This window comes from Rattus norvegicus, chromosome 3 (genome assembly GCF_021556685.1).
Source record: "Rattus norvegicus strain SHRSP/BbbUtx chromosome 3, alternate assembly SHRSP_T2T, whole genome shotgun sequence".
In the NCBI taxonomy this organism is placed as follows: Eukaryota; Metazoa; Chordata; class Mammalia; order Rodentia; family Muridae; genus Rattus; species Rattus norvegicus.
This window is the reverse complement of record NC_141536.1, coordinates 106,171,617-106,194,667: the sequence shown is the minus strand read 5'-3', so window position 1 is coordinate 106,194,667 and position 23,051 is coordinate 106,171,617. Positions and strand designations below refer to the sequence as shown.

Below are 23,051 nucleotides of genomic sequence, written 5' to 3'. Positions count from 1 at the left end.
CAAGAATAACAGTTAGACTAGTAACAAACAGTGCTGGAACTGGGTCAAAAGAATTGGAAAAGAGCAAAGCATTTAACCTGTGTCTGCTTCTTATATAGAAAATACAAGTGACACAGTGACTTGACACTTACTATGGGTAACATGAGACTAAAAGGAAACAGAACAACAAAGGTTTCAATCTCATTATAAGCTGTGTTCTAGCTGTGGGAGGACCTCAGTAGGTAGAGTGCTTACTTTGCATGCGGGAAGCCGAGGGTTTGATCTCCAGCAGATCATAACCAGAAACATGAAGATCAGAAGTTCAACTTAGGCTGAAGAAAGGGCCCATTGAATAAAGTACACACTGTTCTCACAGAGGACCTGATTCCAGCACCTACCACATGAGGGGTGTAAGTGCAGTTCCAGACTGAAATTTGATGTCTCTAGATCCTACCAGTACTGCATTCAGACACATACACCACACACATACACATAATTAAAAATAAAAATTATTTTTTTCTTTCTTTCTTTCTTTCTTTTTTTTTTTTCTTTTTCGGAGCTAGGGACCGAACCCAGGGCCTTGCCTAGCAAGCGCTCTACCACTGAGCTAAATCCCCAACCCCAAAGTAAAAATTATTATAAAAATAGTTCAAGTTCCTTTTTGGCTACGTAGTGAGCCATAATCAAGCCAGCCTGCAACATAATAAACCCTGTCTCAAAAAGCCAAAACAAAACAACATGGAGTGGTGGCAGGCACTCATTTAATCCCAGCATCCGGGAGGCAGAGGCAGACTTCTGTAAATTTGAGGCTAGCCTGGTCTATACAGCAAGTTCAAGAACAGTCAGGATTACATAGAAAGACCCTGTCTCTAAAACAAAACTTAATCCTTGTTCTACAAAATTCAGTATACTATTTTATGTTAAAAAAAGAAAATCCGGGAGCTGGAGAGATGGCTCACTGGTTAAGAGCCCTGACTGCTCTTCCAGAGGTCATGAGTTCAAATCCAAGCAACCACATGGTGGCTCACAACCATCTGTAATGAGATCTGATGCCCTCTTCTGGTGTGTCTGAAGACAGCTACAGTGTACTTATATATAATAAATGAATAAATCTTAAAAAGAAAAGAAAAGAAAATCAGAGTTGCCACTAAGGCTGTTTCTCTCCATCCTTTCCCCCTTCGTGTGCTGAAATCAGAGCATTATATCCTTCAGCCACTGAAGTGCTCTTTCCAGTTTCTGAGGCTTGGTCTATACGAAACAGAAAAGGCCTTGCTAACTTTTATTGTATCTCAAGAATCTTTTACCCCATTGGGGATTTAGTTCAGTGGTAGAATGCTTGCCTAGCAAGCTCAAGGCCCTGGGTTCAGCCCTCAGCCCCAGAAGGGGAAAAAAGAAAAGAAAAAAAAAAGAAAAGAAAAGAAAAGACTCTTTACCCCAAATAATGCATCAATATATTTACTAAACAGGGTTTCCCCTTAAAAAATACCACACACAGAACATCCACTTATTCCCTCACCGATGGGGTCTTACACTTAACTGTCCAGTGCACAGATCTTCCTCTAAATGGGAAACTCATAATTTCTCTCCATTTCCCATCTCTATAGCAATCAGGTAGCTATTCTCTTGCTCTGCCATCAGAGTGCTTTAATCCTTGTATAAACTACTTTTCAACTCCCCCACCAAACCCTTGCAAGACAGGATCTCATGCAGCTGGATTGGCCTTGAACTTTATATGTAGGCAAAAATGACCTGAACTCCTGATCATGTTGCCTCTACCTCCCAAGTGCTGGATTAAAAGCGGTGGCCCCATTACCAAGCTCCCACTGGAATTAGCTGTTCTTGGTTTGTAGCTCAGCAAGTAAAGGTATGTACTACCAAGCCTGATGACTTGAGTTTAATTCCTGAACCACATGAGGAAGTAAAGAACTCCTGTTGTAAGATGTCCTCTGACCTCTACCTGTGCATCATGGTAAGGGTACCCACACAGAGAATACACTCATTCACATACAGAATAGATAAAAATTTAAAAAAAATTTAACTGTTTTCATCAGTTTTCTGTACTATAAAATCTAAGAGGATCAAAATATTTCTTTATACATATATTCATGTCTAACTAATGACAAAAGTATCCAGGTATGGTGGCTCACATTTATAATCCCAGTCCTTGGGAGGGCTGCATCAAACTTACTAATAAACAAATAGACAAAAAAGAAAGGAGCAAATTTTAAAACCTCCAGAAGGCTTCTGGCACAGGTCTGTTCTATCTCACTGAGGATGGGCACTTCAACAACCAAAAAAATTTTAAAGGCTGGTTTGCAAACAGGAAAGATGCAAAAATCAAAGTAGAAACAATATAGCACAGTATTGTTTTTCCCCAGACAGATGGGTATGCACATTCATTATGGCAAAGGAAAAAGACAACAGTCTCTATCCCAAATTTCGCATTTCATGAAATATGAATGCCCTACTCAACCTAAACTATCTACAGCAGGCCTAATTCTGGATCATGGTGCTATCACTCAGTTCTCTAGCAGTGCCAGGGTAAAATGAAAAGGAAAAAAAAAAAGACTTTATGTTACCTCCTAACTACCCAAAGTAATAAAATATTTGCTTTAACTATGAAGTGCTCTGTACTGGGCTAGGTGGAAAGACCATCTTTCAGAATAGTTACCACAGAACTTCCCCATCAATCACGCAGAGCTACAATAAGCCTGTGGGGAGGGGGGAACAGTAGTAGTTAAGAACATTTTATGGGTTGCTGAAGAAATGGCTAAGTGGTTAACAATGATTTGCTGCTCTGAAAAGGCCTGGTATCCATTCTCAGTCCCACTATCAGGTGGTTCACAAGCACCTGTAACTGCAGCCTAAGGGGAATCTAATGCCGTCGCCTGGCCCCTGCAGGCACTTGCATTCAAGTGCACATATCCACACACAGATATACAATTTAAAAAAAAAACTTAAAAGAACAATCTTAGAGAAGGAATAGCCACTCCAAATTCCTTTCCACGGTAGACAGAGCACAACCTAACAGTCAAGCTTTTCCTCCCCTAAATATATAAATAGCTGAGGCAAAGAGCTTTGTTTGCTTTTCTTTGTTTGAGAGAGGATCTTGATATATAGTTCCAGCTAGTTTCAAATTCAAGATCCTCCTGCCTCAGCCTTTCCAATGTTAAAGTCACCATGCTTGGCTAAGGTAAACTAGAACAAAGGGAATCCTAACCATAAGATGTACCAGGACACAATGCACTCTAACACACAATATAGCTCTAATCCTGAGGATGTCAGGGAGGATGAAGAGCAGGGTGTGGTGGTACAAGCCTCTAGCCCCAGAATTTGAAAGGTAGAGACCGGAGGCTCAGGAGTTTAAAGCTGGCCTCAGCTCTATAGTCAATTCCCAGCCAATCAAGGCTCCAGCAGAGGAAGACATCATCTCAAAACAAACAATAACTAATCAAAGATTTTTCTGCATTGTTAATGCACTAAAGCCACAAAACTCAAAATTAAATTAGTTCATAGGCCTCATAAATTTTGTAATAGATCAGCACTGGCAAAAGAATGAACATTTCTGGGTTAAAAACTGTGAGCTTGGGCTGGAGAGATGGCTCAGTGGTTAAGAGCACTGACTGCTCTTCCAGAGGTCCTGAGTTCAAATCCCAGCAACCACATGGTGGCTCACAACCATCTGTAATGGGATCCGATGCCCTCTTCTGGTGTGTCTGAAGACAGCTACAGTGTGTTCATATACAAAATAAATAAATCTTTAAAAAAAAAAAACAAAAAACAAAAAACTGTGAGCTTGGTGGGTGTCCCCATCCCTTGACCGGGGGCCGTGCCTATCTTCTGTAGGAGGTCTCTTACAGGATCCATCTCCCTCTTCTCTGCTTCAGCTAAAGTCATCCCTGGGACATCCTGTGGGTCCTTGGAGCCTCACATTTCCCTGAGGGGGTAACTGGGAAGTGGGATATCATTTGAGATGTAAACAAAAGGAATGATTATTTGAAAAAAAAAAAAAAAAAGTAAAAATTTACTACCTCTTGCTGTAGAAAACAATTTTACTTTCAGTAGACAAAAGTCTATTGAATTATTTAGCACTAAGAGAATATTACTATAGTCAATCAGAATGCAAGCATTCAATGTATATACAATGAGAAGTGGTAAATACTATTTATGTTAATTAAATTTCATGTTATTAAATAAACATTTTTAAGTTCACTGTTAAAAGTATTCTCTTAGACTGTAGAATAAGAGATTGAACAAAAGGACAGTCTCTCCCTCTCTGTCTCCCTCCCCCACTCAGTACAGGAAGCCACACAGGGGAAATTTCTTCAAGTCAATCGAGAACACCTATCCCTTGTCTTTTACCCACAGTCTGGGTCTTTCAAAGCTTTGCTTTTGCTACTGGACAATTTGAGAAAACTGCCTTGGTTTAGACAACATCAGTTGTCTGACTTGCTTTTTACCTTCCTGTAAAATCAATACCATTACTTTTAGGGATGGCATATCAATCTCCCCAAAGAAAGTTTTGTGTCTCAAAGTATTTATCACTAAAATAAATATGGCAAATACATTTTTTCTGTATAATTTTTCTCTTATATAACTCAGACTGGCCTTGAACTCTTGATCCTACTGCTTCAGTTTCCTGAATGCTGAAATTATAGACATGCATTACAATGCCTTACTTAGAATTTGTTTTCTAACATAAAAGCAGTATTTAAAAGATGACTTTTTAAAAAATGACAAGAGAGGCCGGAGAGATGGCTCAGCGGTAAAGAGCATTATCTGCTCTTCCAGAGGTCCCGAGTTCAATTCCCAGGAACCACGTGGTGGCTCACAACCATCTGTAATGGGATCTGATGACTCTTCTGGCATGCAAGTGTACATAGAGATAAAGCACTCCAATCAATCAACCAATCAATCAATCTTTTAAAAAAAAGAAAAAGACTAATGGTTGGCCCTTCTACAATAGAGAATGGCCACCATAATTTAAAGCTTTGCTCACACAATTTCTTTTTCCTACCAAGTTCTTACATCTCACCCACCTCATCATCACTGTCGGATGTCTCTGAATCTGACGAGGCTGCAGGCTGACTCACAGGAGGCTCCTTCTCCTCAGAGTCACTGCGCTTCCGTTTTGCCAGGGACAAGAGCTCCTAATTGGGCAGAAATAGTTGCATCAGTTTTGCTCAACAGAAAAGTATAATGGAATGCCCATTCTGTCCATGATCTTTTCTTCCAGTGCCTGTGCTTTCACCGGAAGTACACACCCATAAGCACTGAGCACATGAGCAGAGACAGATCGCCAATATTTGCACACAAACTTAAGCTCCGAAATCTGCCCTCCTTTGAGGGAATGAAACAGAGGAAATGGGACTAGAGCTACATTCAAACTTTCAGATTCCTCTCTAAACTGCTAAGTACTGACCACCCATACCGAATGGCAGCAACTATGTTTACAAAGGGGATCTGCTTCATGTTTTAAATGGCAGATAGTCATTATTCTAAGGATCTTTTATTGTCTTCCATAGTAAAATTAGCATCTGTGGCTATTCTATCTAATAAGCTTACAAACTGTAAGTTTCTGAGGTCATTTTACATTTTGAAAATGTAAAACAAAAAACATCAACAACAACCAAAAAAAGGAGGCATATTTTGAAGTATATAGTCCAAAGTCACAAAGTAAGTAGGATGCTGGCCAGAATTTTAATCCAACAATCCCAACTCCCATTCACTTCCTCTACCCTGTCTTGGTGATTTAAATACAAAGGGGGGTGGTTGTGGTAATAGTGGTGGTAATAGTGGCAGTGGTGGTAGTGGTTGTCTGCTGTCACCTGGTTTCCCATTAGTTCTCCCATCTAGTCAGTCCAGTTATTAAAAGAGACGACCGGGGTTGGGGATTTAGCTCAGCGGTAGAGCACTTGCCTAGCAATCGCAAGACCCTGGGTTTGGTCCCCAGCTCCGAAAAAAAGAAAAAAGAAGGGAAAAAAAAAAAAAAAAAAAAAAAAAGACACGACCAAGGGTCACTGGTTCCACTCCCTGCAATAACAACAGCAGCAGCTGACAATGAGACTGCTCTTACTGGCTAGGTAAGTCTCTCAGCATCTGACACTCTTCACAACAACCCCATTTAAAGATATTGTTATCATCCCCATTTAAAGATAAAGAAGCATCTAGAGGGCTTGTGATATGGCCCAGTACTTGCTGCAAAAGTCTGATGACCTGAGTTTGGTGCTCAGAACCCACGTCAAAGTGGAAGGAGAGAAAAGACTCCATGAAGCTGTCCTCTGACTTCCATATATATTCCAGCCTATACACATGCACCAAACATACAATTTTACACACACATTTTTTTAAATTTTTATTTTATGTGCATTAGTGTTTTGCCTCCATATGTTGGTCTGTGTGAGAATGTTGGAAGCCCTGGAACTGGAGTAATAGAGTTGTGAGCTGCCATGTGGGTGCTGGGATTGTGCAGCCAGTGCTCTTAACCACTGAGCCACCTCTCCAACTCTATACACACATTTTTAAAAGTAGCATCTAGAGCAAGGCAAGTTAACGTCACTAAGCTATATAATGCACTTAGTAATAGCTAGTACATGAGAGTACAGGATCTGAACCTGCCAATAGAATCCTGGCTCCTAATACAGTCATGATTTACTAGTCTAAAACATTTTCTACTGTGCCAAAGAAAGTGCAATTAATTGATACTGGCAGTAATGACCCTTGATGGCTGGAGTACTATGCAATTAAAAGGGAAGTGCAGGACAGATTTTAAAGTACTAGATGGTTACAAAGCACCTGTTTTCTTCTGCCAGTCTCTTTCTATTTCAGGAGTACTGTCCTTCCTTGGTCAGAATGAGAAAGTGACCTTCTGAGATTAGCAGCTGGCACACTTCTTCTTCATAATTAGTCATGAGATGTCTGTCACTCTTCTCATGTCATTGGAGAACAAGCACAGATTCTGACCAGGCTAGAAGTCATAAGAACACCCACACCCATCTTTTGACCAGAGGTAATTCCTATAGACCAAATGTATAGTATAATATTTGTGCTTAATGCTTTAAAAATAACAGCATGGTGGCAATATGCCTTTAATCCCAGCACTTGGGAGGTAGAGTCAGGTAGATCTACATTGAAGCCAACCTGGTCTACAAATCAAGTTTCAGGACACCAGGGCTACACAGAAAAACCCTGTCTCAAAAAAACCAAAAATACCAACCAACCAGCCATCCAAACAAACAAACAAAAGGACCCACATAGATGGTTCTAAGAAACCAGCAAACACATAGTTTACTACTACCAAAATCAATATATAGGATCCCACTATCCCTCTAAATTTCCCCCTCCTCTCTTCTCCTCTTCCAGTAACCACAGATACGATTTTACATTTTCCATCTTGATAGATATGCCCATTAGAGACTGGTACAAGAATGGAATCATATGGTTTGTAGCTGCTTTGAGTGTAGCTTATTTTTTGTTGTAAATTGTCTGTGTGTGTGTGTGTGTGTGTGTGTGTGTGTGTGTGTGTGTGTGTGTAGAAGACTGGGGCGTGGCTTGGTGAGTAGGTGGAGGTCAGAGGAGACATTTAAGTGTCTGCTCTCTTCTTCTACCTTGTGGGTCCTGGGGATCAAACTTAGGTTACCAGGCTTGGCAGCAAGGATCTTCCCCATCATTTCACTGGTATGAATATAGCTTTTCATTCAGAATTCTACATCTGACATTCATCCATATTGTAACATGTAAACAGTAGTCTGTCTGTTTTTTAAAATCATTTTACTCATTTACATTTCAAATGATATCCCCCCCTTCCCAATTACCCCTCCACCACTCCCATCCCCTCCCCCTCCCCCTTGCCTCCATGAGGGTGCTCCTCTATCCTCACCCATTCCCACCTCACCCCTCTAGCATCCCCCTAAGCTGGGGTATCAAGTCTCCCTTCCCTCCCACTGATGTCAGATAAGGCCATCCGCTGCTACATATGTATCTGGAGTCCTGGCTCCTTCCATTGGTGGTTTAGTCTCTGGAAGCTCTGGATGGTGCAGTTAATTGATAATGTTCTTTGTATGGGGTTGCTATTCCCTTCAGCTTCTTCAATCCTTCCCCAAGCTCTTCCATTGGGGTCCCTGGGCAATGTGAGTATCTGCATCTGTATTGGTTAGGTGCTGGTAGAACCTCTCAGGGAACAGCCATAACAGGTTCCTGTCAGCAAGTGCTTCTTGGCATCAGCAATAGTGTGGGGGTTTGGTGTCTGCAGATGAAATGGATCCCCTAGGGATCCATTTCTCTCGACGGCCTCTCCTTCAGTTTCTGCTCCATTTTTTGTCTCTGTCTTTCCTTTGGACAGGCCAAAGTCATTGCCATTGGGTCCTGGGAGCCTCTCACTTCCCTGGAGTCTGGGACTTTCTAGTGGCTACCCCTAGTTCTCCATTCCCCTCTGCTACGTATTTCTATTCAATTTTCTGACCCTCTGTACTTCTCTCCTGTCCCTTCCAATACCTGTTCCTGCTCCCCTTCCCCCTCTCCTCCCCCCTCCTGTCCCCCTTCCCCCCTCTCCTCCCTCCTCCTGCCCCCCCTTCCCCCTCTCCTCCCTCCTCCTGCCCCCCTTCCCCCTCTCCTCCCTCCCTCCTGCCCCCCTTCCCCCCTCTCCTCCCTCCTCCTGCCCCCCTTCCCCCCCCTCCCTCCCTCCTCCTACCACCTGTGATCATTCTGTTCCCTGTTATATGTAGGACTGAGGCATCTAGTGTGTCTTTTTGTTTTTTTTTAAAGATTTTATTTTTTTTAGATTATTTTACAGGCATGAGTGTTTTGCTTGCATGCATGTATGCATACCAGCAAATGGGTGCCTACGGGCATCTAAAGAGAACCTTGAATTCCCTGGAACAGTAACAATAACAGACAGCTACGGATGCCATATGGGTACTGGGAACCAAATCCAGATCCTCTGCAAGGGAGACAAATGCTCTTAATCACTGAGCCATCTCTCCAGCCCTATTTTATTATTGTAAATTATGTGTATATGTGTGTCTGTGAGTTTGTGCACATGTGAGTGCAGGTGCCTGTGAAGTCCAAAAGAGGGCAGCATCAGATCCCCTAGAGGCAGCTGGTAGTTGCCTGCATGGGTTCTGGGAACCGAACTTGGGTCCTTTGCAAGAATACTAAGTACTAAATACTAAATACTAAATACTCTTAACCCCTGAGCTGTCTCTCCAGTCCCAGTTTGTCCATTTTTTAAATTTTATTTATTATATATGAGTACACTGTAGCTGTCTTCAGATACACCAGAAGAGGGCATCAGATCTCTTTACAGATGGTTGTGAGCCACCATGTGGTTGCTGGGAATTGAACTCATGACCTCTGGAAGAGCAGTCGGGTACTCTTAACTGCTGAGCCATCTCTCCAGCCCCCAGTTTGTCCATTTTTAATAGTAAACCTCATTCCACTTGACGAATGTACCTCAGTGTATTACCACCTACCAGTTTATTAACACTTGGGCTGTTTCCATTAGTGGGCAATTTCATGCTCATAGTTCCTATTTCATTTGAATAAAATCTAAAAACAGGATTGTATATGAATTTGTTTATCACCTTTACTATTTATTACCTTTTGCCCTAAATGCAAAATTACAAACTTTAAATTTTTTATTATTATTATTATTATTATTATTATTATTATTATTATTATTTTGGGTTTTTGAGACAGGGTTTCTCTGTGTAGTTCCTGGAACTCACTATGCAGACCAGGCTGGCCTCACACTTGAAAGAGATCCGACTGCCTCGCCTTCTAAGTGCTGGGATTAAAGGATGCACCACCACTGCCTGCCTAACCTTAAAATTTCTATTACATTTATTTATGTGTGTACATATGCACAGTAAGGATGCGGAGGTCAAAGGACAACCTGTGAGTCAGTTCCTCCGTCCATCAGAACTGTCACCTGAGTATCAGAGATCTAATTCAGGTTATCAAGCTAGGCAGCAGGCACCTGCTAAACATCTTGCATTGCTAGAATACTGTAGAACTCCAGTTGTAACATCAACTCAGTAACAACAGGAATGTGGATACACTTGAGGTGTGGTCTGAATGTGCTCTGTTTTCCTAAACTCTCAATGTAGTTTGCTTCCATTCTGAGACAAGACTCTCACTGTCTGGCCCTGGGTGGCTTGGAGGTCACAGAGATCTGCCTACAAGGTGGTAGGACTATGCATGTGCCACAACACCCAGTTTCTTAAGTAGTATAACCCACAAAGAATTACTTGATGGTACTAAGAGGAATGAATCTGATTTGACTATGATACGCAAAAGTGTGGCTTTGGGAAGCTACAACTTCATGACTGAATCCTGACTTGACAGCTTTGTAAGCAGACAAACACATTCATGTCTCTTACCATGATGTGATGCAGCTTGAGTCTGTCCAAGCTGTTGCCCTCCAGCCTCCAAAACTATAAGCTGAGTACTCCTTTCTCCCTAAGAAGTATCTAATCATTACTGGAATGAACTTTTAACTATAGCTGGCAATCAAATCCTACCCTGGAACAGTACATTCATGAAAACTACTGAAACTGGGCTAACAGGAAGGCTCAGCAGGAAAAAGGAGCCAGCCACTCCACTGAGCCTGAAAACTGCATTCAATCCCCAGTACCTGATGAAAAGACAGAACCAACTACCTCAAGTTGTCCTCTGACCTCCACAAACCTGTGCAGGCACATACTTATACACAAGTGTGCACACACACCTTCTATGGCAGATGTATCTGTAACCTCAGTACCTGGAAGACTAAAGGAGGAAAACTGACACAAGCTGCCTGGGATTCCAGACCATCCTGAGCTAGAGAACAAGACCCTGGAACCAAAAAACCAGGCAAACCGAACAAATGGCTTTCCATCAGTGAGCCAATGTATCACATAATCACACTCTCGCTTTGTGCAGAATACTAGCTATACTAGAGTGGACATAATAAAGACCTTGACAGTATACAATCTGCCCTCTCCACTTCTGGAGCGCAGTATTGAATGCTACTTGGGGGGATCTCCTGCCCAAACTACTCTATGACTTAGTCCTTCAGATCCTAATGAGGGCTTGCAGGTACAGATGGCCACAACGATGTGCCAATGAAAGGTCTCTACAATAATGCACACGTGAAGAGATTATTATTTGTATTTACATGTGACGTAGCTCTGTGTGCCACTGTGTATGAATGCCTGCAGAGGACATAAGAGGGTGTCAGATTCCCTGGAGCTAAAGCCATAGGTGGCTATGAACCACCTGACAGGGATATTGAGAACCAAGCCTGGTCCTCTGGAAGAGTAGCAAGTACTTTTAACTGTTACCATCTCTTCACCTCAACAGGAAGACATTATTAAGAGTGATTTATTTAGATTCATTTAGAAGTTGAAATCTTTTCTGATTTGGAATTACTTTAAAACAAAACAGGTTCACATATAAAGGGCACATCATCTTGCCTTTCTCTATACCACTCCATGATGTCATGCTGGTGATCACACGATGTCCAGTGATCTCTTTCACTACCTTCCCCGTATTTCTTCTCATCCAGTGAAAACCTTCACCTTTATCTTGACATGTCTTAAGGAGAATGCAGTGTGAGGTGATAACATGATCTATACCACAGATGTGCTTACTGTAATCTCAGTGCCCAATCTACTACAGGTCTAGCATCAAGAGATGCCTCATTTAGTTTCCATAGCACTTTCAATGACTGTTCAAAGGACATATTTAATTAGAGAGCATAAATTGAGACCTAAAATAAAGCAAGAGACTGGACTGGATGGCATGAACTGATAATCTGAGATAGTAGAGAGTTTGTGGCAGGAGGATCTTAAACTCAAGGAATTCCTGAGCTACAAGAGTTCAATAAGACTGTCCCAAAGTTTAAAGTAAGCCAGGTGTCAGGTGTGGTGGCAGCACAAATTTTAGTCCCAACACGTGAAAGGCAGAGGCAGGTGGGTTCCTTGCTTTCGTGACAAATTCCAGGCCAATGAGCACTACATGGTGAGAGCCTGTCTTAAGAGAAAGGAGTGAGGCTAAAGCTTAGTAGTAGAGCATCTGTCTAGTGTGTGTGAGGTACTAGGGCATAATCCTCAAATTTAAATGAACAAAACAGAGAGGATAGCATTGATAAAAATGAATAAAATTCATGAGGTTCCAAAAGTCATTAAGATGCTTTTTTTTTTTTTTTACTTAATCCTACAAACATAACTAATACCCAACAGCTAGGTATTATCTGCCCTGATACTACCCTGATTTTTAGCAATGAAACCACTCTCTGCATTCATGGAATCACCTCAGCCCAGGCAAACTAAAATGCTTCATCACCTTACTACCAGCACCTATTATGTTCCAAGCATAGGGTAAATGACAGCAAAGAAAAGATACAAATGGGGGGCTGGAGAGATAACTCAGAGGTTAAGAGCACTGGTTGCTCTTTCAGAGGTCCTGAGTTCAATTCCCAGCAACCACATGGTGGCTCACAACCATCTGTAATGGGATCAGATGCCCTCTTCTGGTGTGTCTGAAGACAGCTACAGTGTGCTTATATAAATAAAATAAATAAATCTTTAAAATTAAAAAAAAGAAAAGATGGGGCTGGGGATTTAGCTCAGTGGTAGAGCGCTTACCTAGGAAGTGCAAGGCCCTGGGTTCGGTCCCCAGCTCCGAAAAAAAAAAAAAAAAAGAACCAAAAAACAAAACAAAAAAAAAAAAAAACAACAACAAAAAAGAAAAGATACAAATGTCCACAACTTCATGGAACTTAAGGACAAGAGTAGGAGATAGTCAAGAAAATACAGAAATCAGTATGGACAAAGCTAAGTGCTAAGAAGGAAGTGAATCAAGAACACGGGGCTATATGCAGTACAGAGAGAGGGTAGGAGAAACTTCTCTGAAGAAGTTAGAAACCTTTAGAGGGAAAAGGAGGGTATATGGGCCTTGCAAGAGAGGAGCCCTCCAGGATAGCTAAGGCCATGGAGCTGATAATGCTGGCTCAAAGAACTGAAAGGGAAACTGTTGCTGATGTTTAAGCAAGCAAGACAGGGAGGGAATAAAATGAGGTGGGTCAGAGTAAAAAGAGAGCCAACCAGAGGTTTGCAAAGCAGGGTCAAGAGTAAGGATTTTGTTTGAAGGTGCAAGAAACCCCCAAATGGTTTGAAGCAAAGGAATAACCTATCTACCCACTATGGACTTTCTGGGAGTACATGGGACCGAGGTGGAAGTGCTAAGGAGTTAGTCTGAGGATCATTCCATTCTGAGCAGAGTAGAGTAACGGTGGCCGGACAAAGTAAGTAGCCACTGGGATGAAGAGAACTGGAAGACCCAAGAGGTCCAAAGAAAAGAACTACAATCCAGAATCTTGTATTTAAAATGTTTTTTGGTATTATTTCTTTTACAGAGACACTGGCACAGGAATGTGATTCAAATACTGGGCACTGATTATTTATTAAGAGCAAGGAAGAGAAAGTGGGAGTGTGGTGAAGCGATGGCTCAAGAGGTGAAGATGCTCATTGCCAAGCCCGACACCCAAAGTTCTATCACTGAGATCCATGTGATGGAAAGAGAGTCAATTCCCAGTTGTCCTCTAACCCACACATGAATGCACACATTAAAACAAACAAACAAACAAACAAACAAACCCCAAAAACCCAATAATGAGAGAGAGAGAGAGAGAGAGAGAGAGAGAGAGAGAGAGAGAGGAGAGAGAGAAAGAGAGAGAGGGCGTGAGCGAGCTCAGCCGGCAGAATGCTTATCTAGAATGTAAGGTTTGAATCCTCATGCCACATAACCAGGCATGGTGGTTCACACTCATAATCTTAGTACCTAAGATTATGCAAAAGATCAGAGTTCAAAGTCACTGGTACATGTTCTGGACCACCCTGTCTCCAAAATCCTTCTTTTTCTGTTAAGTTTTGGGTTTATTTGTTTTTCCTATCACATTTGTTGGCTTATTGTGTATGTTTGCATGCCAGCATGCCCCTATATACACATGCATGCCATGGTGCACATGTGGAGGTCAAAGGACAATGTGCTGCTGTTAATTCTTTCCTTCTACCATCTGAGTCCCAGGGATTGAACTCAGGTCATCTGGGGCAAGTGCTGTTACCTACTGAGCAATCTCATCAGACAAACAAAACCCTCTGAAGTACTAATTTCCAAAGTAGCAATGGAACAATCCTTTAAATTGCACATAATCGGGGCTGGAGAGATGGCTCAGTGGTTAAGAGCACCCGACTGCTCTTCCAGAGGTCCTGAGTTCAATTCCCAGCAACCACATGGTGGCTCACAACCATCTGTAAAGAGATCTGATGCCCTCTTCTGGTGTGTCTGAAAACAGCTACAGTGTACTTATATATAATAAATAAACCTTTAAAAAAAATTGCACATAATCAGCACTCAATATGGCAACTTTCCCTTCAAATTCCCAGCAAAGTTATTTCAAATAGAAAAAAATATGGAGCTCTAGAAATGTCTAAAATACTGTAGAATTGGCATGACACCCATGCCAGAGTAGGCTGGGCAGAGAGGGAGGGGCTTGCTGAAGGCTCTGCTGCCTTCCTCGTTTCCTCGGGATGGTCCTGCCCAACTTCAGTGTAGGGCTTCCTGCCTCAGCTAACTCTCTCCGAAACACTCTCATGGAGCCGGACAGGCCTCAAACTTACTATGTGGCCAAGTATGACTTTGAGTTCATGCCTCTACCTCCCAAGTTCGGTATTACAGGTGTATGCTACCAGGACTGGATTCTTGTAGGTGGTTCTAAATTTAGTCAATTGATAAAGGTTTACCATTCAATCTCTCCTTCTCGGGTGTGTGTGTGTGTGTGTGTGTGTGTGTGTGTGTGTGTGAAGGTCAAATACAACTTTCAGGAGATGGTGCTCTCTCCTTCTGCCAGGTGGGTCCCAAAGACTGAATTCAGGTCATTAGGCTTGGTAGCAGGAGGCTTTACCGGAGCCATCTCATGGGCTCCCCCTTGGTCTTCGGAGACAAAATCTCACTATATGACTGTTGAGAGTAACGAGACTTTAGATATGTATTACATGTGACTAAGCATTCGTTTTTAACCCAGCTTACAGTAAAAAGTTACACATCGATTATGTAGATAAATGAAACACAAGTTTATCAGAACAGTACTATCCAACCAACTTTAAGTTTTCTATTCAAGTTCATCTTTACTCTTACTGTCAACCATAACCTTGTATGGTGCTTTAAATATGCTCGGCCCATGGGAAGTGGCACTATTAGGAGGTGTGGCCTTGTTGGAGGAAGTGCATCACTGTGGAGGTGCGCTTTGAGGTTCTGCAGCAGTGTGTCCGGTTTGCCTCTGGAACAAGATATAGAACTCTCAGCTCCTCCAGTGTCAAGCCAGCCTGGATGCTGACATGCTTCTCAACATGATGACAATGGACACTTGGCCAGCCTCATTTAAATGTTGTCTTTTATGAGCTGCCTTGGTTATGGTGCCTGTTCACGCAATTAAACCCAAACTAAGACAACTTGACTTCTCCATCTTCAGAGTTAAAACATTTTCTGTTTCTACATCTGGTGGTTTGCATCTGTAATGGCAGCACTTAGGAGACTAAGGGAAAAGGACTGTTCTGAATTCAAGGCCAGCCTGCATTACACAATAAGATATACCAAAAAACCCCTGAGTTTCACATGCATAGACCTCTTCACACGCTCTGGGTTTCTTTCAGTTTCATAATGGCAATCAGTCTTTTCTACCTAGCTTCTTGTGTACACACTGGTTCCTCAAAAATGAACACACAATACCCTCCCCTTTATTCTTCAGTCTCCTAATCTCCTTTTCCTAACATCTGTTCCAGGTCTCAGCTTAAATGTCATCCATATCAGGCCAGTATAAAGCCTACACATACCAGTCCTTCTTCATAACCTGCAATACAAGTCTTTTTTTTTTTTTTTTTTTTTCCCCTGGAGCTGGGGACCGAACCCAGGGCCTTGCACTTGCTAGGCAAGCGCTCTACCGCTGAGCTAAATCCCCAGCCCTGCAATCCAAGTCTTGCCCTTTCTCTGCCGACTCTCCCTGTGAGGCCCTTGAAGGCAGCAAACACTTCCATTTCATTCATCTAGCCTAACTCGTCTGTTGAAAAATAACAATCTCTACTCTTCACTGAACATTAAATATACTGAGGGACCCAGTCTCAAATGAGTTTTGAGTTGGTGAGATGGCTCAGCAAAAAAGGGAACATACGGCCTCCGAGCCTGATAGTCTGAGTTCGGTTCCCAGATCCTTAAAACCTGCATGGTGAAAGAAGAGAACCACTTACATCCTCGGCTTCCACGCATGTACTCCCTACCCAAACAAAGACAAGACAGAAAGATCATTAAGGGGGCTTTGCATTTTCCTTAAAAGCTGTGGTATAGGGGTTGGAGCTAGAGATCAGTGGTAGAGCCTGGGTTTGCTCTCAGGAATGAACACACAGGGGGTTGGGGATTAGCTCAGTGGTAGAGCACTTGCCTAGCAAGCTCAAGGCCCTGGGTTCGGTCCCCAGCTCCGAAAAAAAAAAAAGAAAGAAAGAAAAGAAAAAAGGAATGAACACACAGGTATACAGACGGACAGGCAAACAGAAACACACATAGAAGTAATGAGAACTGCCAAGAGACTTCACTCTTCTCCAACCATTTCCAAATAAAAGCCAAGTGAAAATAATTTAGTAAATAAGCTGCATCAAGCTACAGTTAACATTGTTATACAAACTTAAAAGTCCACGAGTTAACACTGCCACTCACATTCATTACAGGCTTCAGAATCTGCCTCTGACTAACAAAAAAAAAAAAAAAAATTAAGTAAAAGCCTAACTTAAATTCCCCAAGTTTTATGAGAAACATTTATAGGATACTTTATATCAATGGTTTATACAATATGCTAAACAAAGGTCCTAGAAAATATCTAGTGGATCTATTCAAAGTAAATATACCAAAGGACAGTCTATTTTTTATTTATCTATTTATTTATTTTGTAGTATGGGGGTTGGAACCTAAAGCCTCCTGTATGCTAGGTGAGCACCTAACATTAAATCTTATCTCCAGCTCTCTTTTGCCTTTTGAAATTATTTCACCAGGTAGCCCAATCAGTCTAGCCTTCAGCTTATAAGCAGGTCCTAAACTTATGATTCTCCTGCTTTGGCCTTAGTAGAGTGGCTGGGATTACAGGCTGTGCCACCACATCATCTTCAAAGACAAATTTCATTGCTGTCACTTCAAACTGATGAGAAACAAAGAACGACAAAGTTCTATAAAACAGGAATGGTGGCTCACATGTAACCCTGACACTTGCAAGCCTGAGGTAGACACACTGTCAGAAGTTTCAGGCCAGCTGAGCTACAAGTGACACACTTTCAACAGAAACAATAACAAAGAAAGAAAAGGAAGGAAGGAAGGGAAAGAAAGAGAGAGAGAGAAAGAAAGAAAGAGAGAGAGACTATAAAACATTTTAGTATAAATATACCTAAACAATTTTGGAAAAGGCAAAGCAGGAAGACGGATGTGGGAGTCTTGTTATATAGTCTCGTCTGGCCTTGACCTTTTGCTCCCCCTGCTTCAGGTTCCTGAGTGCTAGGATTACAGCTGTGAGCTTCCATGACAGGTTAAGGCTGAGTAAAGCACCAATGACAAGTATCCTACAACTTAAAAAAGCAGGAAAACTATAACGTGGCCAAAATAAAAGTCACTATCAGTTTACATGCAAAAGGAAACGCCTCCAAGGCCCAGAAGTGTAACTTAGTGGCAGAGCATGTGCCCAGCACGTGTAATGCTTTGGGTTTGATTCCTGGCATTTTACTTACACTTACGTATGCACACATATGCACGCGCGCACACGCGCACACGCGCACACGCGCACACACACACACACACACACACACACACACACACACACACACACCTACCTCTCCAAATTTTCAAATTGAGATCAGAGTTTTGGAACTGGCAATATAGACTCAGTTGGTACAATGCTTGCCTAATCTCTTTAATTCCATCTCCAGCACCTGGAGATGTGGTGCACACCTGTAGCCCTACACTTGGGAGCAGAGGTACTCAGGAAACAAAGGCAGCAGGATCATTCTTAGCTGTCATACTAAGTTTAATGCCAGCCTGGGCTCCATCAGACTTCATCTCTAAATATACAGAAAAAGACAAACACACAGACACACCCCACATCTCAAGAATGACTGACTGAAGACAAAGAATCCCGCTGTCCTTGGTGTCTTTAATCCTAGCACTCCTGAGGCAAAGGCAAGTGAATCTATGAGTTTGAGGCCAGCCTGGTCTACAGACAGAGTTTCAGAACAGTTGGGGTTACACAGGAAGCTCTGTCTCAACAAACAAACAAAAGAATATTTAGGTCTGGAGATCCTGCTCAGTGGTTAAGAGCACTGGCTCTTTCAGACGAGCTGGGTTCAATTCCAGCACCAACACAGTAGCTCATCATCATCTGAAACTCCAGAGCCAGGAGACCCAACACCCTCTTAAATCTTCTACAGGCACCAGGCATGAGTGTTGTACCTAAACATACATACGGGCAAAATATCCATATATTTAAATCTTTTAAAAAATTGAAAAAAACAAAAAAGGCATCTCTAGTGATTGGGTATACAGCAAATCATGTATTCAGTATGCATGATGGCCTGGGTTCAATGCCAGCAGCAACAAAAATCAAAAACTATCCACCAATAAATTCGTGTTAGAGATTTATATGAGCTACCAGCTTTGGTACTTTATCTGTCAAGTTCTTCCGGTTGCATGTATGCCCTTAACTTGGATACAATACAGGAAACACAAGCAGCTATTTTTCTCCCCAACTAGCTACAATATCTTACTAAGAATGATGAACTTGCATACAAACTGTGGGCTCAATGGTGAGCATGAATCATAATTGCCTGGCCTGTACCTGTTACAAATATAGAATCCAGGACTTTAGTCTCTGGGGTCTGGTTTATTAGAGGTAGGAACTATGCCCCATACCCCCATAAATTTTACTTGATCATGTGTGCCTTTTTAAAACGTTACATATGCATCATACATGGTGTTGGGTTGTGACAGTCAATCTATATTCTACATAAGGAAGCCAAGCTGGCTTCTGACACTGCACCACCTCCCCTTCAATAAGTACTAAGTTGGAGGTGCTACAGCAATTCCAACATAATGGCTTAGATTCCTAACTAGGAAACTCAGGGGCAGGGCATCCTTACTAACTGTGCACCACTCTTCTGTTAAGACACTTGCAGATCTGTCATGTTTTGTTCTTTCTTCAAGGATCATGAAGAAGCCCAGTGTCAAACCTCCAATGAGAACTCAGCAGTAGACAGCACAGCCCAAGGCCGGGCTTGGTCAGGAAAGATCCAGTTTGCGATGGTTGTGTTTCCTAAGCTCCTAAATCAGGTTGACTATAAATTTCTTCTAGAACACTCTGGTAAAGTCACCTGAGACAGAGAGCCAAGAACAGAGCAAAACAGACAAAAACAAAAAACAGCCCAGGAGGCACTAGTGACCCTGTTCGGATGTACAAGGAAAGGAACTGATCCAGTTCTCATCCGATAGAAAACATGCTATAACAAGTAACTGAAGGGGAGGCAAAATTATTGTTAAAATACTTTTGGTACTACTTAGAAATTACACATTTTTTCAAAGAGAAATTTAGAGTTAGACCGAGTTTGACCTAAAGTTGCAGCCCCCTTCACTTCCTATTTTGGAAATACTTTCTTAAAAATTTATTTATTTTTATTTTGTGTGTATAAGTGTTTTTGCCTATATGTTTATGTACCACACGTGTACCTAGTGCCTGTGGAGGTCAGAAGAGGGGATCTGATTCCCTAGAACCAGAGGTACATATGATTGGGGTACAAACCCAGGTACTCTGCAAGAACAGTAAGACGCTTTTACCACTGAGCCATCTCTCCAGCCCCTGGAAATATTCTTTGTAAATCAGGTAAAATATCTCTACCACCAATGAACGCACTCCACCCAATCATTCACCAGAATTCTGTGGGAAAATTCATTAAGGTCAGATTAACTGGTAGTTTGCTTCATTCCTCTTGGAAACAGATACCTTAAAAGGGCTTTATCAAGCACCCCAAACACATTCTAACTGATTTGATAACTCTATTTAGTGAACCTTAAAAACATTAGTTTTAGCAACATGGAAATTGGCCATGAACCATTATTCTCTAGCTGAGCATGAAGTTGGATGTGGTAATGGTTCAAGTTTGTAATCTCAGCACTCTGGACACTGAGGCAGGCGAACTTAAGTTCAAACCCAGCAAGATCCTTCCTCATAAACAAACCAAGGTTCTGGAGAGATGATTCAGCTGTTACAAGAACTTGCTGTGTGTTTGCAGAACACCTGAGCTAATACCCACATGACAGCTCTTAACTGTAACTCCAGTTCCAATGAGTCGAATACCCTCTTCTGGCCTCTGTAGACAGTGGGCAACAGGCACACACACGGTCCCGATATACACATGAAGGAAAAACATTCATACACATTAAAAAAAAGACATCTTGGGGCTGGGGATTTAGCTCAGTGGTAGACCGCTTGCCTAGCAAGCGCAAGGCCCTGGGTTCTGTCCCCAGCTCCGAAAAATAGAAAAAGAAAAAAAAGACATCTTTTAAAAAAATAAACAAATCAAAATAGTAATTTCCTAACAGCCCACATTTTTTCATTTTGCATTATGAAAAACTAAGACTATACTAACCTGATATAGCAGAAACAGTATGGTTTTAAATGGGTTAATTTCCAATTTTACTACTTACTAGTGAATTACTTTAGCTTCTTTAATCTCGTTTTCTTCGAATGGAAAGTGGAAAAATAAGGTCAACTCACCATGACTTGAAAATGTGACAATGTAAATCGGGCATTTTATTGAGGTATCTAATTTATCCCAGATATAACATAAATGATTACAACTACATTCCACAGACCACAAAACAGAGGGGCAGAAGTATGATACAGACTCTAATGTTTCTGCCAGTCTAAAAATTTACAAATAAAACTTCTTATAGACAGCAACACATCTTTGGTGAATTTTTAGGAGACTTTCAATAAAAATACCTTCAATTTATTCACTCAATTCCTACCCCTAAACAGGGGTTCCTGTCCTTAGATAGTCCTTCTACTGGCCCCTCACTTTCCTACCTTCCTACCACCATTTTTAAAGTTCTCTCTCTCTCAGGCAGGTGTGGTGACGCATGTCTGTAACCCTGTACTTAAGAGGACAAGGTAGGAGAATTGATTTAATTCAGTGACAGACCAGGTCCTGGACTCATTTTGTAGACCAGGTAAGTCCTCCCTTTTCAAATCCTGATTAATTCTGAGACCTCTAGTCTATTACTAAGGACTCCCAAGAAAGTTTTTATATAAAAACTTTGTAGTTTATACCAACATTTTTTATTATAAACATGTGATTCATGCAACTGTCCCATTCAATACCCAAGGCTGATGTTATTATCTCCATTTTACAGAGGAGACCAAAGGTAAATGGCTAGAAAGAAATTAGGATTCAGAGTTACAGATTCTGAGTTTAGTACTCTATCTACTCCTTTTATAAAGCTATTGTATCTTGCCAACCCTCCCTTTATGTCATTTACTCATGAAGCATGGAGGAAATCATCTTTGAATCTCCTGATAGCATTACAGTACTGCTACACGAACAGTTTCCTCCCTGCAGTGTTTTTTAAAGTACAGAAGCAATTCGGAGTACTCCAAGACGCTAAGATCACAAGTTACTTACAATACTTCTCAGATCCTCAAGTGAAAATGAATCCCAATTCTCAGATCTTCAAGTGAAAAAGAATTCTATGCTGCTGCGTAAAAAAGGCTAAGAGCTTGGGCCACAGTCTCTCTCTGCTGCCCTACAATTCACAACTTCCAGTTATCTGTCCTCTTTTCTCCTCCCAAGAGTTTTGGGGGTTTTTTTTGTTTTTTTTTTTTTTTGTTTTTTTTTTTTTTTGTTGTTTTTTGTCTGACATCCCAACGGGAAACCCATTTCGAACATAAATGACCGCAGATCAAAGAGACTACAGCGATGTCTCCCCTCAAGCCCAGGAACCTCGGAAGCTCTTTGGAACATTTATGGGTGTCCCTACTATGTCCACATGCCTGGCTTGAAAAACTTCATCTTCCAGAGTCCACACCTTCTAGACAAATTTTCCCTCCCACCGCCCCATGCTCACCCTTGCACCTCCTCCAAAATCTCTCAGCCATTGGGGTTGGCGGGCGATACTTCCTATCTCGCCCAGCCTGAATCTCCCGGCCTTAAGTCATGACGCCCCGATCCGGCCCAAGCAGACAGCGGCCCCCTCCAGTACCCCAAACCCCGAGGCCCATCAGCCCGATCCCTGCCCCGCCTCCCGGCCCAAGGCGCCAAGTCCTCGGGGCTCGGTCTCCAGGCCCGGCCCAGGTTCCCAGGGCCTAAGATTCAGCGGAGAGACAGGAAGGGACTACAGCAGAGGACCGGACAACCAAGCGGGCAGGGCGCTCGGGCCGGGCGACTCCCAGCTCCCGTGGCCAGGACTCAGCCCTCCCGCTCTGCCGGCCCGCGCCTCCGCGGCCTGCCCTCACCTGATCCAGGTTCTCGTCGCTGCCGCTGTCTTCCGTATCCGAGTCGATCACGACACGGCCTTTCCGCTTCTTTACCATGGTGGTCCCCCGGCTCCCACGCCGGACGCCGTCCGGACTCCCCTCTTGCCCGCCTGCCAGTGGGACCGCCACTGCCGCCACCACCGCCGCCGCCACCGCCGCCGCTCGACCCACACAAAGGCGACCGCGCATGCGCGCTCCGCTCCGCCCCTGGCCCCGCCCCCCGCCTGGCGCACGCCGTTCGCTAGCGCCTGGCGCCCCGCCCCGCCCCACCTCCGACGCAGACGAGGGGCGGAGCCATGCGCCGGAGGGTTCCGGACAGGATCTCGGCGCGGTCTCTTCCTGAAGTCCGGAAGCTTCTGCTGTGTTCGCTGCCCAGGGGTTCCCTACTTGAAGCAAAATTGAAGCCAGATCAGGATTCACTCTGAGGAAGCTCATGCATCTCCAGCCCTGGAAAACGACCCCAGGGACCACCCACACA

At 42.7% G+C, this 23,051-nt stretch overlaps 1 protein-coding gene across 2 annotated transcripts in view; it reads right to left on the bottom strand.

Moving 5' to 3' along the window:
* Positions 1-22,782, bottom strand: part of Rtf1 (Rtf1, Paf1/RNA polymerase II complex component, homolog (S. cerevisiae)) — a 59,605-nt gene extending 36,823 nt beyond the window's left edge. Inside the window, exons 1-2 of one of the 2 annotated variants that reach the window (XR_015683241.1) lie at positions 22,553-22,782; positions 5,019-5,129 (exon numbers count right to left, since the gene is read on the bottom strand). Coding sequence is in view for 1 of the 2 variants with exons in the window: in NM_001401979.1 (NP_001388908.1) it covers positions 5,019-5,129; positions 22,553-22,762 (321 nt within the window). In the remaining variant the exon portion in view is untranslated. 2 annotated transcript variants of the gene reach the window in all.
* Between the last annotated feature and the right edge of the window lie 269 nt (positions 22,783-23,051).